This window comes from Megalops cyprinoides, chromosome 7, assembly GCF_013368585.1.
Source record: "Megalops cyprinoides isolate fMegCyp1 chromosome 7, fMegCyp1.pri, whole genome shotgun sequence".
NCBI classification, from domain to species: Eukaryota; Metazoa; Chordata; class Actinopteri; order Elopiformes; family Megalopidae; genus Megalops; species Megalops cyprinoides.
Genome location: NC_050589.1, coordinates 35195768 through 35214100, shown reverse-complemented (window position 1 = coordinate 35214100; position 18333 = coordinate 35195768). Strand labels below are relative to the sequence as shown.

At 38.8% G+C, this 18333-nt stretch overlaps 1 protein-coding gene across 1 annotated transcript; it reads left to right on the top strand.

Annotated features, from left to right (window-relative positions):
- Positions 1-8928: 8928 nt before the first annotated feature.
- On the top strand, positions 8929-17189 carry r3hdml (R3H domain containing-like). Its single transcript, XM_036533557.1, has 7 exons — positions 8929-8975; positions 11912-11984; positions 14216-14512; positions 15191-15309; positions 15862-15964; positions 16183-16298; positions 17057-17189. Exons 1-7 carry the CDS (start codon positions 8929-8931, stop codon positions 17187-17189), a joined length of 888 nt encoding a protein of 295 aa, XP_036389450.1.
- Positions 17190-18333: the final 1144 nt, after the last annotated feature.

The following is an 18333-nucleotide window of genomic DNA, read 5'->3' as shown; positions in this document are numbered from 1 at the left end:
AAACAGGCTATTTGCCAGTAACCTATAACAAAAAACATAAAATATTGTGATTGAATATTTTGGAGAGGGGTATTATATCTGTACCTATTTTCTAAGTCTGTGCTGTGCACTGTATGTGCATGCCCTATGGGATAGGTTTCTTACAACTGGATTTAGTCACATTTCTGTAACATTAAATCATTTTCAGTGGCAATTGTTTTAATTTTTTCTATTACTATTAATTGTTGTGGATATTGTAGTAGTAGTATTTTGCAGTGTGTACAGAATTTGGATGACTATGACATGGCTTCATCCCTAAGCACAAACCTAGTGTTCATATTTGATAACTCATGCAAAAATGAAGCAGAACTCATGGGGGCCAACAGGTGGCAGTATAAGCTATGAGAGAAATATTACTCTCCCTTTTTGGTTGGAAATTTGATGGTACATCTGTGTAGACAAGTTTTCCCCAAGTTCCATGATAGCAACAATGGTTGTTGATTATCAACTGTATGTCAAATTCTGTAATGTTCACAGAACACAATTGTAAGATACTAATTATTTTTCATGAGATAAATATTTAACATAAAGCATCATGTATTTAGACTGTCCAGGTCTTCCGCGTCTGATCTTAGCCAACAGCTACAAACACCTTCAGCATAAAAGTATGTAATTATGAGTGCTATAAGAATACACTATATGGACAAAAGTATTCGGACACCTGACCATTACATTGTAATGACATTGCATTCAAATACATATACTTTAATATGGAGTTGGTCCCCCATTTGCAGCTATAACAGCTTCCACTCTTCTTGGAAGGCTTTCCACAAGATTTTGGAGTGTTTCTGTGGGAATTTGTGCCCATTCGTTCTGTTGAGCATTTATGAGGTCAGGCACTGATGTTGGACGAGAAGGCCTGGCTTGCAATCTCCGTTCCAGTTCATCCCAAAGGTGCTCGATGGGGTTGAGGTCAGGGCTCTGTGCGGGCCACACACCGAACTCATCAAACCATGTCTTTATAGTCCTTGCTTTGTGCACTGGGGCACAGTCATGTTGGAATAGAAAAGGGCCTTCCCCAAACTGTTGCCACAAAGTTGGAAGCATAGCATTGTCCAAAATGTCTTGGTATGCTGAAGCATTAAGATCCAAACCCTGAAAAACAGATGTGGCCAAATACTTTTGTCCATATAGTGTATGTTGAATGCAGCCCGCATATATTCATATGCTGTATGAATGTGTATATGCTTGATAAACTGAAAATAACCTCATTAGTCACCATCACCAATAACATGGTTTTGGCATCTGCTTGAACTAGCGTACAGACATGTGGCTAAACAGTAATAGAACTTAAAATAGATTCCCAGTGAAAAAAACTGATTTAATCTACAGTGTTTTCACTGTGTTGTGTCCATCTTCTCTCCTCTCATTGAAGGACATACAGACAGTGGATATCCCTCCATGATCTGGGCCTTGTGGCCTGTGGGTTTGGCAAATCTTTTCAAAAGGGAAATTTCCAAGCACGCCTTGTGTTTGGCTGCTCTTTTGAACACTGCTCTGCCTCCAGCAACTGTGCCAGACTACACAACCTAGGCGAGGTGAAATACGGATGTTTTAAAAGAGATGGCCTTGGATTTCAATAATGTCTAGGTCCGTGCAGGCATGCTTCAGAAAACAATTAAACATCCAAGCTGCATTTGGCTTTTATGCAGTTCCGTGAGGTCTAGTTAAACGCTAGACTTGCATTCTTTCCTTATTGGTTAAAAACTATGTTTTTCAGACTTGTGTATTGCTGTCTTTGACTCAATGCATTTTACTGTAAACCTACAGTAGTCACTGTGAGCAACTAATACATACAAAATGATAAGATAAAGAGCTGGCACACATTTAAACGTTTAAACATATTATAGCTGTTATCACACCTGCAAGTTACAACACACATATTTTCATGATCGAAACATTTCTTGCCATTCTTATAAACACTTGCGTATACATTTTCACCAGACCCTCTCTGAGATGTCTGTGTCAGACAAAAGCACACATGGGCCACATAGGACCACACATTTTCCCTTCATATAGGGAGCCACATATAAAAGAAAGATAGCCGAATGCTTCAAATTTCATACATTCAAGCTAGCAATAAAACACTTCCCATATAAATCCCATATTTCTTCATATTTTCCTACAGGACAAAGAACATGAAAGGTATGTTTTTTTTTCACTCTTACTCTCATTTTTTTCAGCTGTCTCAGAAGCAAGAAGTTATGCAAGGTAAAATAAAAAAATAGATTTTTTCTAAATCTATTGCCTTTTACTGTTGCAATGAAATTCCTGTCAGTTCTTAGATATTGGCTCCGCTCCAGTAGTGTGTTGATTCTGAGATCAGCTAAAATGCTGCATTGTATTATTAGTATTAAATTACCATTGGTACTAGATGGAAATTATGTGATAGACCTAGATCTTAAAACATGGATGATATGCACTATCAACATGTAACTGCCAGTTATTCTCACAAGAAGCTGTTTTAGAGTATTCAGTTATGTGGTTTGGAAGTAAATGCCCTTTTTCCTGGATGTTTACTCCACATTTTGTTTTCACACCGCTCTCTGAAACCTCAGACGATGTGGTCACTTTTTTCATTCTATAATAAAGCAAGATGTTTCAAAGCTGTTTTACGTTTTAAGAGAATCTCATCCTCACATTAATCTGCATTAGGTTTGAGAAAAGTATATTACGTTTACAGAGAATTGAGGTAAATTACCAGGATCTGCCACATTTCCAATTTAGATTTGTGGAGACCCAGCTGACTGTGAAATTAAACATCATTTCTTTCATTTATGTGTTCAGGAGACATCATTATCCAAGGTAATATTCATAGGAATGCTCTTTTTTATCAGTTTATACTGCAGGCTATTTAATGAAGCAATTCAGGTTTAATTCATTGCATAAGAGTCCAACAGCACTGCCCCACCTGGAAATCAAACCTGACTTTCAGCTCCTTATCCTCTACACCACACTGCTTTTCAAAAGATCAGGAACTTGCCATGATACACAGAAAATGAAGAAATGAAGACCATCACCATGTAATACATGGAAAACTAGAGAAAAGTAATCAGACATACAGCACTATGTATACACATATTTGCAGCTTGAAAGCATTTTTAACAAATAAAACATATGTAGACTTTATGGGGACCATAAATTGTTGTATTTGAGGGTAGAGCATGGCCTGTGGGTATTCCTTACCAGGTTTTCTGGAGTCTAGAGGCACAGACTTGCCAGTTCCCCATATGGCCATTTTTATGGCCATTATACACATTTACACATTTCACATGTGTGCTGACTGACCTGTTTTCACAAATATAAATATGATTTTTTTTCATAAGTACAATGCATTAAAGTGGCCTTAATTTACACATACTCTTTTAAGAAGACTACTGCACACAAAAGGTGAATTGTGGAAAACATCTTGTTTATGATTATGTTTTATGACCAATAAACTATATACAAGGATACCTGGTGCCACGTGTTCTGCTCCAGAACTGGAGAAGATATCCAGAGACACCATGAACAGGTTCAGCTGGGCTTTTTAGACAGTGCTAACTCCACAGATGCACAGACAGTGAAACTGCCAGCTCTGGTACTTAAGCAGCTCAGCAAGCTTCTCTTTACTAACTTTCCATCTGCGTTTTGTACTCCAGGAGTGCGCACTTCTTCAATGCTGCCAAAATGTCTGCTGACCTATGTCCAGCCCTTTAGCTGTAGTGCAATATTTGCTCAACACTCTTGAACTATCCTGTGTTCACTGTTTCTTTTTCTGCAAATCCATTTTACACGTATGCATTCAGCCACCAACTCGTCCATTAAAGGTTTGATGTATTTTAGAGGCTGCCTCAGTATATGTTAAAGTTTGGTGTTGTTGAAAGCCATCTCAAAAGAGTGGATAAAATCACTATTCTTTTTTATGCTTGTACTGTAATATGAGCAGTTGGTTTCCAATATGTAGTGTAAATACTGAAATGGCAATGCACACAACTGCATAATGAAACTGGACCTGTAGTATTTAGTACATTTTTGGGAAAGGAAAAGTGTACAAGGATGACATATGAATATGCAGGTGCACTAAACACATATGGTGTTATTTTCAAGATGGTGCCATCTAATCCCAGAGGAGAAGTTCCAGCAAGACCCACATTATAAGGGGAAAACTGTCTTCATTTTGATGTAATGACTATTGTCCAGGTTTACAAATTGCCAGTTTACATATGCAGAAAAAGTAATTGGGACAGTATACATCCTGTCCGCCAAGGTACATGTTTGCTAAAACATACTGTAAAACTGCTGGGCACATTTAGAAAAAACAAACAAAACAACAGTCACTCCCTACAGATGATGATTCTCAGGAACCTGAAGAGTCTTGGTCATTCCAGTATTCTTCCATCAGCCCACAGCTCAGAGCTTCTTTCAGAATTCCAGTCAAAACGGCATTCACCAAATTAAGTGTTTCCTTTTGGCCAAGAAACACGCAGTGACATCCAGAGGTATAAACACAGCCTGCTGACAGACGGTTACTGTAAAAAATATGCGTAATACGGTTGAGGAGCGGTCTGCAAGGTTGACGCACAGGGTGGAGTGTGCTTGGGCCAAACTGCTGTCTTCCTCTAAGGTAGCGGACAGCTGGGTGGCTGTGGAAAAGTGTCTTGGCCGACAGTCTAACACTGCGGTTAGGGAAACTTCAAACCCAGCTTTCTGCAAAAGTTTATTTTATGTTCGCCCAAGGTAAACAAAGGCAATACTGTGTGGACAGTTTCTCAGTAACCTGGCCTTCTTCAGACACCAATGGGTCACAATAAGCTTATGTGTATGAGGACACAATGTCTAGACAAGGCCCAGTGATGTCATAATGGTTGGAGTGAAACTGGTGCTGGGCCAACCTTCTCAGATGCATCCCTCCAGTGCCAGTGTGACCCACTTCAAATTTCCTGGAAGACCGCTCCTGTTAGATTTATGGAGCAGTCAGTGCTTTCTCAGCATAGCGCTGACACAATATATCTCAGATGTGAATTTTTTTTTACATCCAAATATTTGACAGAGAAGAAGAAGCATTTTGATAGATTAGTGGCCACTGTACCTCTGCTATGGATTTGGAGAAGCAATTAATCTTTCCATGGTTTAACTCCTCTAATTATGTTCCCACTTTATACAGAAAGACTGCATTAGGTCTGGATTTCTTCTGTCCACGGAAACAATAAAGTAGGTAATTCAATCGGGGGACACGTCGTTGTATTTTACTGCTGTTGTTTAAACAATTTGAAGGTGTAAAGTGGTTTGCTTTTGTTTCAGTTGAACAGTGCCTGCGGGGGAAAACCGAGGTGGCAGCTGAACAGGAATTACAAATGCCCTGGCAATAGATTTATTTTATTAGGCACATGAATTGTTCAAGCAGAAATCTCTGGCATCAGACTGACTCTTCTACACCAAGAACATCTTATCTGGGTTTTGTTCCTCTCAACCCTTGGAAAAGTCTTTGCTTTCTGTGGGTCTTCCGCTATAGGTGTTTGTGTTGCTTCTTCACTCTGATCTCCCTGCGACTTTTGGTAAAATGAATCACTTTTTATTTTCCCAGCTCCAGCCACCCTGGGAATCTCTGAAACTGCGTGTGTAGTTTGAGAGGCATTACTGAAAATTTAATAAAAATCATTTGTTGGCTTTCAACACAGGTGCATACAGATAGGTTTTCTAACCAGGGGTTGAAATACTAGATGGAGAACTCCATAATTGAGCAGACCTGCTACTTCTGAAAAACATGGAGCTCCCTATCCCACACAGTCTACCATTTCAATAGCTAGAAGTCTGAAAAACACAACCTTCTTTCCACTGCAGCCTACCACTCTATCAGCAATACATTTGAAAGACAAGGCCTTCTGTCAACACTATAATCTACCCCTCTGTCTGCTATGCATCTGAAAAACAAGGCAATCTCTCTGTGCTGTAGAATGCCTCCTCAACCACTGGATTCTATGTTAATGTACGCTGGAAAAAACACAAGACAGCAGTTAGTACATAAGTGCATTCAATCAATTGTAGGAATCTTTTATAATCCTGAAAATTCTTCAAAACCCAACAGTTGAAGGACATGCTCTATGGGATGTTTTGTATTGGAATATAGTATAAAACTCTACAGACAGAGATAGGTTTGATGCATCTCTGTACACAACCATTGGACGAAAAGAACATCTGGCTACAGGTTGTTGGAAGCCAAAATAATCAGCTGGTACAAATGAATCTCCTTTTTCATTCAGTTCAATATCCTATATTATTTTTGTCTTTCTAGAAAGCATTACTTCCTCTGGTAATGTTTGTAAAGTCTGTACTTTCAATATCAGTTAATTCTAAACAGTTTCATATCCAAGCTGCCATCTCGACTACAATAATTGCCCCTGTCCACACTTCTCCTTGAGAATGATATGGTCTCCTGCAAGATATTTTAACCTTCCTTTACAACCTTGAAAGTACAGTAAGTTAACGGTTCAGCCTCAGAGAGAAATTTCACAACGGTGATTGTATCAGCAAGCCATGGAATGACTTTCTACATGGACTCATGGATACATTCCATGTTATACAGCAAAGGTCTTGCTGCAATTCCTTACATTCCTGGTAAAGGTTTTATTCTCAGTGCTCACACTAACTGTGAGTTGCAACGTCACTGAGCAAATGAGTTTTCTGCCAATCAAAGCCTTTGCTGACCTTGAGTCATACTCATCATCACATGGCCATGACAGATGCACTAAGTGTGGAGCTGTGTGAAATGCTTCGTACAGGGACGGTTGTGGCTCCACTGTTGCCCAGAGCTAGGAAGGATATACTGATTGAGAAGATGTGCCCCTCTCAGGACATCTCACAGTGCTCTTCTCTGTGGAGCCAATAGGACAAGGATGAGCAAACCAAGATGAGATCACAAAGTCATTATTTATTCATTATTTTGCAAATGCCTTCATGCGGAGCAAAGCCAACATCACAGGAGCAACAAGGGAGCAGAAACTTTATTCACAACACAGTGAATAAGAATCATGCTGGAAAAAGTGCTGAAATGTAAGCATAGGGCAGTAAATGATTTTAGCATGCAAATTTTACATTTACATTTATTAATTTGATAAGTTTATCCAAAGTGATTTACAAGTGAGCTAGAATACAACACAAGGAAAATGCTGCCTAACATCTATATCATACTTTCTTACAGAAAATATTTTTAAAGTTTACAAATATCTGTCCCTTGAATTGCATTTCAGATGGTGTAATACATCATTGCATTGTATAATATGTAGGTATCCCATTGGCTTTACCTACTCCTGTTATGTGTAGACTCTGGTTACGCGCTTTGAGTCACTAGGGCAGAGCATATGCAGTTATACTGTATATGCTGATACAGTGTATAACTGAGACTGTACTGCATTACAGAGTTTTGGCTGGATTTACACTGTGTCCTTGATCCGCTTTGCATCACCGAGTGGACAACTCGGTTGGGTCGTCCCAGTTGCCCGGCACATCCCCTTGTCCTGCACAAGTGATTGATCCATTTTATATTGCCGCTCCACATTTTTGCCTCCTTTGATGTGTAACGAAAGAAGTGGTAACTAGGTGGCAGAACTGGCAGCGATGTGAGTGTTGCTAAATTTAAAGGTCGATTTTCCAATGGGTTCATTGTCACTCGGGTGTCATAGTAACTGGCTGCGCTCATACTTAGCCTCACTCATATTCATATTTTCATAAAATGTTCGTTTTTATACAAGACATGAAACAAGTGTACTAAGGCTGTTCAGCAATTTGTACAGCCTAACTTTAAAAAGATGGTGAAAAGAATTTAAAAAATGTATGATTTTATACATTTAATAAGTTTTCAGTTGTGGGCGAGAGAGCATATGTGATTGTAGTTTTAAAAAGTGCATATTAAAGATTTGCATTAAAAGTGAATGCCATATTAATCAGATCATTACTACAGTGCAATACACACCACATATCAAGGTCTACATGTATAAACTTCAGCAGAACTGATGTTACCATTCTCTTCCTTTTGTTTAGATCTTTTTAAATAGATCAACAGGCAATAATTTTCTTAAGAAAATTAAGATGTAACAAAGAAACATGCCATGTTTACCAAGGGAGGTTGAAAGTGTTGCTTTACACCGTGAGAGAAACCCTGCCCACCTCTGAAAGCTTTTCAGAGACAAAGCCTATACTGAGTGTTAGTGAGACAGACCTCTTAAACAGGGAGACCACCAAAGACTTGTGACCAGGAGTGGAGGTGAACCCTGACAGGAGAGATGGTGAGTGGCCTGTCCATTGACCTGCGGTGCCTCCACAGCCTCTTTGAAGGAGTTTGAAGGAGTTCACTGCAGACTGCAAACACTCAACCACAAAGTCTAGCAACGGCCAAGCAGGTCTCACTTCAGTATGCTCGAATACCCTTTGAAGTGAAGACAAATATCTTTGTGTGTAAGTGTACGTATGCATGTGTGTGAGCATGCATATGTGTGCGAGTACATACAAGTTGTGTGCATGAATGCGTGTGAATGTAGGTTTGTGCATGCATGTGCACAAGCATATGAACACTTGTGGGTGTGCGCATGTGCAAGAAAGAATAAGGTGGAAAAAGGAGAGCTATTTTGTCTGGCAAAGTGCGGAGAGAAAATAATGAATACTCTCCTAGGAACAGTCAATCTTTGACTTACATGGATTGAATCATCACTTTACTTTCACTTGCTGTGTGGCCATATTTAGCCAGGTCATTAAAGCTTGAAAATGTATCTCTGTGGCATGAATCGTCCACAAAGAAAACGTGTTAAGTTTATTTTCACACTCAATGCTTTTTACCCCCCTCTCACCAAAAGCCTCCCAGTCTGGCCGCTTGTTGTTTTCATGTGCCTGTCACATTCTTCCCATTCTGACAAAATGTTGTCAGGAGCCAATGGATCCAAGCCGGAGGCGGAGCCAAAACTGTAACCAAACAGTTAATCTGCGTACTTCAGAGCCAGACCTGTGTGGTGTTTGATCACTCTGAAGTAAGCTATTGGTCCACACTAGTCTGAAATGTTTGATATGCTAGCAGTTTTTGTTCAAGCAATTTGATGCAATGTTTTACCTCTGTTCACATATATATACAGACAGGTATTTGTGTAAGTGGAAGGCTAAATCGTTAAACTTCTGTGGATGTTAATGAAATACAGCCAAAACGGGCCAATGTACAGAGCAAATAACATTTAACCTTTCTGTTTTATCTGGTATAGTTCCTAGTGTATGGAAATCTGCTCATGTTTTTCCATTGTACAAGGGAGAAGACAGAAGTAATGTCAGCAATTATTGACCTCTCCAAACTGAGTTGTCTGGCCAAAATCCTAGAATCTTTGGTAAATAATCAATTAAAGGAATTTCTTTCTAGGTACGCAGCTCTAAACCCGTACCGATCTATCTGGCTTCAGGGCTGAGCATAGCACCATCACAGCTCCTGATTTGGTTGTGAACGATACTGTGTCTGGCATAGACAGGAGGAAACACTGTGCTGCTCTTTTAGTTGATCTGTCGAAGGCATTTGATACAGTCGATCACTCACTATTATTACAAAGATTACATAGCATTGGTTTTGACTCTAAAGCTTGTGGATGGTTACAGAATTACTTATCGGGGAGACATCAACGTGTAAAAATGGGGAATGTCCAATCTGAGTTTTTGCCGATAAGGAAAGGTATGCCACAAGGCTTCATATTGGGTCCAGTTTTGTTTTCTATCTATATTAATTACCTCATCCTTAACTGGCTGTCATGTCCACCTTTATGCGGATGATACTATTGTGTATTGTTTTGCAGACTCTTTTCAAGCGGCTGTTATGAACCTGCAAATTTCCTTTAATGCTCTGCAAGATGTGCTTATAGATTTAAAATTAGTTTTGAATGCACATAAAACAAAGTTTATGTTGTTTTCTAGAGCCAGTAATATAGACAACGGTAACCTATGTATTTCCACTGTAGATGGATTCAGAATTGAGGGTGTCACAGAATATAACTATCTTGGCATCTATTTACATATTTACATTTAAATATCATCTAGACAATCTTGTGACTGAACTATGACAGAAGATCAGTTTCCTGTATAGAAATAGAGCCAAGTTCCCTCTGTTTTGCAGAAAAAGGATTATTGAAGCAGTATTCATGTCAGTTTTAGATTATGGGAATGTGATTTATAGGCATGCAGCTTCTTCTATCCTCAAACCTCTGAATTCAGATTATCATTCTGCCCTCCACTTTATTACTAGTGATCATTGCATTCTGTATGAGAAGGTTGGTTGGTTCTCTCTTTTGGAGAGATGTGACAGGCATTGGTATTTATTTATTTACAAAGCTCTCATTGGCAAATTACCGTCTTATATTACATCTCTTCTGGACAGATCAGTAGGGACTTACCAAACTCGGGCACATGATTGGATCACACTCCATGTGCCTAAAGTTAATTCTGAATTTGGAAAGACCACATTTAGATTTTATGCTCCATACACATGAAATAAGCTACAGAGCACTTTAAAAATGGATAGTCTCATAAGTTATTGACAGTTTAGAAGCAAGATTTTAAACCTTCCCAAAACAGAATGCAATTGTTTTTAAATGTTTTAATTGATGAGGTTTTATGTTCTTATTTTCATTAGATAAATGGCTGGTGCTTTTAATGTGGCATTTTATGTTTTAAATTTTTATGTGTTACTTTATTACAATATTGTATTTTTCTACTGTCATTTATTAATTAAATTGTACTGTAAATTCTTTTTAGATTATTTGTTCATGAATGCTTTTATTTTGTTTTAATTTTATTTTATGTATATTAGGTCTCTTGAAAATGAGATCTCTATTTTAATGGGATTCACCTGAATAAATAGAGGTTATGTATCTCAGTCCACCCTCAGCCTGTCTTGATGACATACGGATCAGCATATCTCCACAGTCCATGTGCAGGGCCAAGAGGAGGCTCATATACATGTATGCTCTGTCTTAGAAGGATAATCATACATAACTGAAAGATTTGGAGTGACTTTTATTTTATTTATTATATTTTATTTAATATGATCGCTTAACCATCAAGGAACTAAATTGCATCTGTACTGAAGAAAAATTACAATTTACATATCTGTGTCTAGAATTGGTTTCAATTATCATGCCAAAGACTATTTATCATTACATGCCAGTTGCTTAGCTTTAGGCTTTAGTGCTGCATCTGGCAGAGGAGCTCACAATCTAGGTGGCTGTAATTAAAGTATTCAGTGTTGATGTATGATCAGTGTCTCCTAATTGAAATGACACCCAGCCACTGGTTTTTGTTCTGTGATGCACAACCCATTTCTAGCAGCTTGGTCCACTGGAGTCTTAGGTGATGGTATGTCAAGTAAGTACAGCAATGCCTTTCTCCACTCACTGAGTCATCTTCCATCCTTCTTGTTTAATGCTGAATACTGGGCAGAGGCAGTGTCTACCATTTGTCAAGCCTTTGATATGATTGAAATTGAGCTCACAGCCTTCTGAGGTGTGGCCAGCCACTCTAACCACTAAACCATTGATTGGGTACATTTAGTAAGCCATTGACATTCTGATAGCTTGAAATTGAGCAATTTCATCAAAGAGGTTTAAAAAACGTTTCAATTTGGCAGAGCCATTGATTTGGAGAAGACTCAGAATTCTCTCTTTTACCACCCAACCAACCCCCAACAAACAAACAGACAAACACCCTAAATGAGAACAATGAAAACCTGGGCGTACAATAGAACAGTGACAGAATCCAGACTGAGTCATGAGAGCTGTGCTGCTCTGAACACACCGCTGCGCTGGGAGATTTGATTAACGCAGCCTCCGCCTTATTTTAAAACCATATTCTCTGATGTTATTCCGTGTTTCAGAGTTGCGGTTTCAACGGATGGCCACCCCAGCGGGCATGACGTGTCTCGTTCTGCCATGGCTGTCTTCACTTCGGCGAGTCGATATCCTTGTGTTCTCAGTGACCCTGAGCTGTGGAGTTCTGCCAGCACGTAGCGTGTGCTTTGGCAGTGCCCGCAGTCTCTGGTATGGTATATTACCCATGGCAGAGAGCCTGAAACCTTTCCTGGAATTCAGGGCAGCTGGAAGCAAACGCTGATTCAGCAATGACTTCAGGTTTGGCCACTGGGCTAACATGCATTCTCCACTCTTTTCACCTCTGTGACACACTGTTCATATAACTGTATTATTGCATGTAGCTACAGTTTAGGGTGTCGGAACAGGCAGCAGATGTTTTCTGTCATTGCATGTACAACTTTGAGCAATTCTAATACCCCAAAGTCCAAATAAAAAAATTCAATAATCAATTGCAACGTAATTACTCGACAAACCTCAAGAATGCTGAATAGCAAATGATTTTGTACATTTTGGACATAGCTCAGACATATACATCATTTTTTTGCCATTCATAAGACAGGCATCCATATAATATTTTAAATTTTAAGTTTTTAAATTTAAACTGTCTAATGTCTAGTTAGGCTGTGAGTCATGGATAAAACATGGAATTTTGTCTTTAATTTTGTCTGAATTTTGTCTTTAATTAATGAAAATTCATACATTGATGTATGAATTCATGTAAATCCATACATTTATTTAAAATGTTGCACAATTTAAACTTATACTTGAAACATAATCCACAAGCAGAAAAAAAATAAATTGTTATTTTTCATAAAAAAAGTAAAAAAAAATTGTGGAATATCTTTCATTTCACCCATAATTTGTGTTTGGAAACATATGTGCTGTTTTGCGGTTATGTGAGGCTTTGGGGCTGTTAGGGTGTTGAGGACAATGAGAGCGCTGGCAGGGCTCAGTCACATATCCAATTGTTTTCAAAACTCCAGGAACATTCCCATGGAGGAGGAAAGAGAGGAGCGGTCGTACGTCAGATGCTCTCAAAGGGCCAAGGGAAGTTGGCTGGGTTAAATTTCTCTGCCGCATGTGTCAAAAGGGGTTGTTTGAAAAGGCTCATGTTGAAGTGTGGGTCTTTCTCTCTCCGTCAAGCTTTTCTCCCTCTTTCTCACTCTCTCTCTCTCCTGCTATTTCCTGCGCTTGGATCACAGAAAAAGGTATGCAACGTCTGGGACCTGAAGCAGACATCTCCCTCTGTCTGCCTGTTTACCATGCACTCTTTCTTGCTTTCTTCCTAAACCTTGGTTTAAGCTGATCAATGCGATTTTGGTAATTTGCATGTGTGCATTGGCTGGCTAGGCTAATCGAAGGGGCTTTCAGTACTAATTGGCTTTCAATAATTTTAAGATGACATTATCATGTAGGTACATTCATATGAATGTTGCATGCTGTAGTACTTTGCACAACTTCACACTAAAATTATACTTGTGTTGTGAATGAACCTTTTTTTGCAGATTTAACTGCAGATTTATGATGCTGAGAAGAAAATCTGTTATTTTATAGTTATTTGGTAAAAAAAAAAAAAAAAAAATAGAACTGATAGCAGAAGAATCCTGGAGACGTGGCAGAGCAATATGTTGATATATGACCATAATGTATAATAGCATGCCATTTATTTTACCATTGTCATACTAGTTGTAGCTAAAAATGCCATCAATTATGCTGATACCAGTGGATACCAAAATGAGACAAATGTTTAACATTTAAACATCTATTCTCATTTTAAGTTTGCCATTTTAATTCATAAATCCAAATCTTATAGAATACAATCAATGGTCAAGTAGGTGTGTCCAAACAGGCTGCATCATCAGGTCTGTCTCCTATTGGAAAATTGGAAGTTTGTCAAATTTAATTGCATTGATGTCTGTAACCAGGCAATGAGCAGCTTTGATTGCTTAGAATTGTTCTGCTCAAAAGAACAGTTCTGTTCATACATACCTCCCTGCTTTGTGGGATTTATGTGTGATGCAACTTTTTGTAACCTTCTGTAAAAGTTACTTTGTTAATCTGACTTGTTTTATGACTTTTTTATAACAAAAATGGAAAGTATTATGGAATTTCAATACGAAGGCCACATAATTTGACATTTGAGGTTATAAACTACTTTAGACAATGAAGAAACACAGCATTTTGTAGTTAGTGCTTTCCATGCATTGAGGATTGCCCAGTCAATTGATCCAAAATTTAGCATTTAAACTTTTAAATCTACATTACTAACTGTGTGTCTCTAACTGATAATTTGATTCACACTCTTCCAGGCTGCCTCACTAGGAAGCATTATGTGTGCTGCTCAAGCTCAGCTTTTCTTCATCGCCCTCTGGTGGATGATGCCATACACTGCAGCATCTGCCATGCTGACGAACACGACTGGCGTTCTACACCTGTTAAAACCAGGCTCTGAGACAGACCCTGAATTCGGCGGTTTGCCCAGCGTTAACATTCCTCGAAGTCGGCGAAAGCGTTACATTTCCTCGAGAGACATGAGTGCCTTGTTGGATTACCATAATCGTGTCCGGTCTCAGGTGTTTCCACCGGCTGCAAACATGGAGTATATGGTAAGGTGCTAACACAGCACAACACAACACACAGCACAACCCAGATCTGAGTGCAGATGCACTGGTGTCCAATATCAAGTGAATTTCATGGAGGGACTGCCTTTACTGTGGTATTTTTCAAACCAGTGGTACAATTTGAATTAAAAGGATATGCCTTTTAAGCAGAAGGTTCATTCATTCATTTTATTGTGATGCCATTCATTTACCCTATGATTGTGGACTTCTTTGTATTCAATATTTGTACAGGTATTTATGTCCAGATTCAGTCTGACCACAGTGTGCTGTGTCCTTTGTCCTTTTTGTTTATTTAAACAACCATCAATCTCACAATCTAAAATGAAGTTAAAGAAGAAGGAAAACACTGCATCATACATCATGAATCTGGACCTAATTTGAAATTCATTCTTATCATTTTAATCCACAGTGCCTGTATATGTAGCTATGTTGTCCATGATGATGTACATCACAAAATAAGGTCCTGACAAAGAAGTAACCACAGTCCCATGTTCCTGATTATGTGCACTTCTACCCTGTTTTCTCTCCACTGTTGAAGAATTGGCCCCTGTTCTGTAGCTGTCTAGAGCTGTTTGTGTAACTGGCTCTCGTGGCAGTGGAGCTGCCAGTAAGATTTGAGCAGCTGCAGATGTGCTGAACAGCTGTTGTGCTCTTTGTGTTTAGGTGTGGGATGAACGACTGGCCAAAGCAGCTGAGTCCTGGGCCTCACAGTGCATCTGGGACCATGGCCCCGCCCACACCATGAGGTACATGGGACAGAACCTGTCTGTCAACTCCGGCAGGTGAGCAAAAAGATGCAGCGTCTCTCATTGCATTGCAGATATCAGACTTCATGGTGAATTCTGCCTGGTTCCATCACTGGAACTGTTTCAAGGGTTTGAAAAATGAGCACAACTCCTGACACCTGGTTCCATGCTGATAAACCACCTCTGTGAAAACTTTATGATATGAGAATGAACTTCATGAACCAATAAAATGGGGGGAGCTAACATACTATCTGTCCTTCACTTATTTGAATGAATTGTAGCATTTTGCTTGCAAAGTATTTTGATTGATTCATAGGAGTTATATGATTGACACAACATAACTCCACTCATTACAGGGTTAATGAGGCCTCAGTCTTCTATCACTATTGATACAACTTTGCCTGTTCCTCAACAACAGCAGAGCCTTTCTCAACCTGTTCAATGTACCAAAGCATCAAAGTTTCACATATAAACACCACTTTTGAAGAAGTTGGCCACAGCTGTGATTTATTTGGAAAGGTTAATAAAAAAAGGTAACGTAACCATCCTTTGTACATATTTTAATCAATGCTCATGTCCCTCTGCTAGATATAGGTCAGTAATTGACCTTGTGAAGTCTTGGCATGATGAGAAACACTCGTTCTCTTACCCCAACAAGTGCAGTGGATCGGTGTGTACCCATTACACACAGGTGGGTATCCTTACCCCTGTCAGAATGTTCTGCCATGTGCTCTGCATTTGCATGACTTTGCCTGCATTGAAAGATATAGAACAGTGTTTCCTTCTCACCAGAGGTCGTGACCCACAATGACAGCCAATAGGGTCTCCCCACACAGCACAGGAGTTCCTGTGTTCCTGCATTGTTTTCAACTGTTAAATAGCACATATTCAAACAATGTTGCTTTTCAGATGGTGTGGGCCACCTCCAACAAAATGGGATGTGCTATCAACAGATGCTCAAATATGAATGTTTACGGGAGCACATGGAAGCAAGCTGTCCTGTTGGTATGCAACTACTCTATTAAGTAAGTGACATTATCCTCTATGTATGATGGAGATCATCACTACATCAAAAACAGATCATATCCACACAAATATGTACAATGAAAAAGAATATTGTAAGACGTCTGTAGTGTGTCAGTACTGCAGCAAATTGCAATAATGATTTCCATGTGTGGAATTCTTGAACCTGGAGCAAGAACAGAAATGTATGAGAGGGTAATGCATAAAAAAGACGAAATTCTTCCAATGCAGTGAAGTTCAGACTTGTCTGCTACAAGTTGTTCAACATTCTTTCATGGCCAGAGGTGCTACAAATAGCCAAATTTGAAATAGCATGGTTGTGTGGCTACTTGAAAACCTTGAACACCTACATGATTGAAAATTATATCAAAAGACCTGCTTGTGTTGGAATTAAACAATCAGTATTTAAAATGTGCACAACAACCTGAAGGGGTGGGCATGAGTAAACACTAAATCACTGTTTAAAAACACTAGCACCTTCCACTGACCTCTAGTGGGTAATTCATATTACTTGCATTATAGTAATGGGCATATCCAAATACAATATCATACTGCACTGTGGCATGGCAACACCACTCCAATCGAATGACGGTTCACACCCCTTTCTCAATAATTTTATGAGTCTGCAATCTACAAGCACACTGCTGTTATTTCAGACAGTTTCTCTCTAATAAAGTGAATGTTGTGTTCCTATTGTGAATGCACTGATTACAGTAATCCAAGTCTCAATGTGAATATAGCATTCCTCCTATTTTTGCAGGGGTAACTGGATCGGAGAAGCTCCATACAGAATGGGGCGACCCTGTTCTGCCTGCCCCCCTAGCTATGGGGGGTCATGCAACAGAAACCTCTGTTCTTCTGGTTCCAGATCCAACAAAGTTAACTGGTTTTAACCGACCACATGGTCCTGTGCCTGTGGAGTCATGCATTGAGCATCACAACCTGTTGACTTCCATGTCACTGATAACTAAACAAACACAAAATGACGGGACAGATGAAATGGTAAAAAGAGCTTTTGCAAATGCCTTATTGATATCTTGTACATATTTTATATCTCGGTCACAAGTCAGTACTATAATACCACTATTTGTATGATGGCAATGTAGTAGTAATAACAATAATATTATTTATTATTATAGCAATATTGTTATAATCACATCATCGTTGTCAGTTATAATTATGATAAATATTTGTATAGCACCACCTGCTGACACCTAATTTTATTATTTTATTTCTTGACACCTAACTTTATTATATCATTTTGTGGAATTTTTTGTAATTTCCATGACAAGTAAAATGGAGCATTTTTTTCTGAACGTTATAAAATATTGATTCAACTGTGTGACCAAGGATATTCTATTGGGACTAGATATTCAGCTCCAACAATCCAGCTCCTTCAGTACTCCAACTGGGAGGTTTCAACTGGTAATGGGAAGTTTTAGTGTGGTCTGCATTTCTGTGATTAGTATGGATGTTCTATTTTTGACCACGCCTCTTCATAAATGTTCATAACAAGCCAGCAAATCAGAACACTTAAAACTTGAACAAGGAGAGAGACAGAACTTTCAATGTGACACGCACTGAGATGACAATCTGGTGTAGAACATATGGAATGCAATCTCAGAAATTGTTGAAAGGTCATAGTTCAGTGTGTCTTATCCATTAAGAATCTTCATCATGCAAGACTCTGATAATTATGATACCAGCATTCTGAATGGTCTATTTTGAGGAAGCCGTTACATTGTGTATGAATTTAAAGAGTGTGTGTATGTGTGTGTGTTTCTCATTTTGTTTTTATCACATTTCTATGTGGTTTTCCAGTCCCCAGATGTTGCACTGTTGTCTTTGGAGTCCTTTCAAAACATTGTTTAGGATTATTCACATTTAAAAGTGATGCACTTTTTTGGAGAACGAATATTGTTATTGTTATGTAACATTACAGCAAATAAGTTGCTTGTAGATTTAGATATGAGTACTGTGTACTGTTGCAGCCTTATACCAGATTTTTTTCACTTTTAGTTTTTTACTTTGTTTTCA

Bases quoted from the DNA above. Each gene is read 5' to 3' on its own strand.
- r3hdml (XM_036533557.1), top strand. From the start codon at position 8,929: ATGTTGTCAGGAGCCAATGGATCCAAGCCGGAGGCGGAGCCAAAACT. The intron at 8,976-11,911 runs GTAACCAAACAG...TCCGTGTTTCAG, and splicing joins CCGGAGGCGGAGCCAAAACT to AGTTGCGGTTTCAACGGATG. The intron at 14,513-15,190 runs GTAAGGTGCTAA...CTTTGTGTTTAG, and splicing joins CTGCAAACATGGAGTATATG to GTGTGGGATGAACGACTGGC.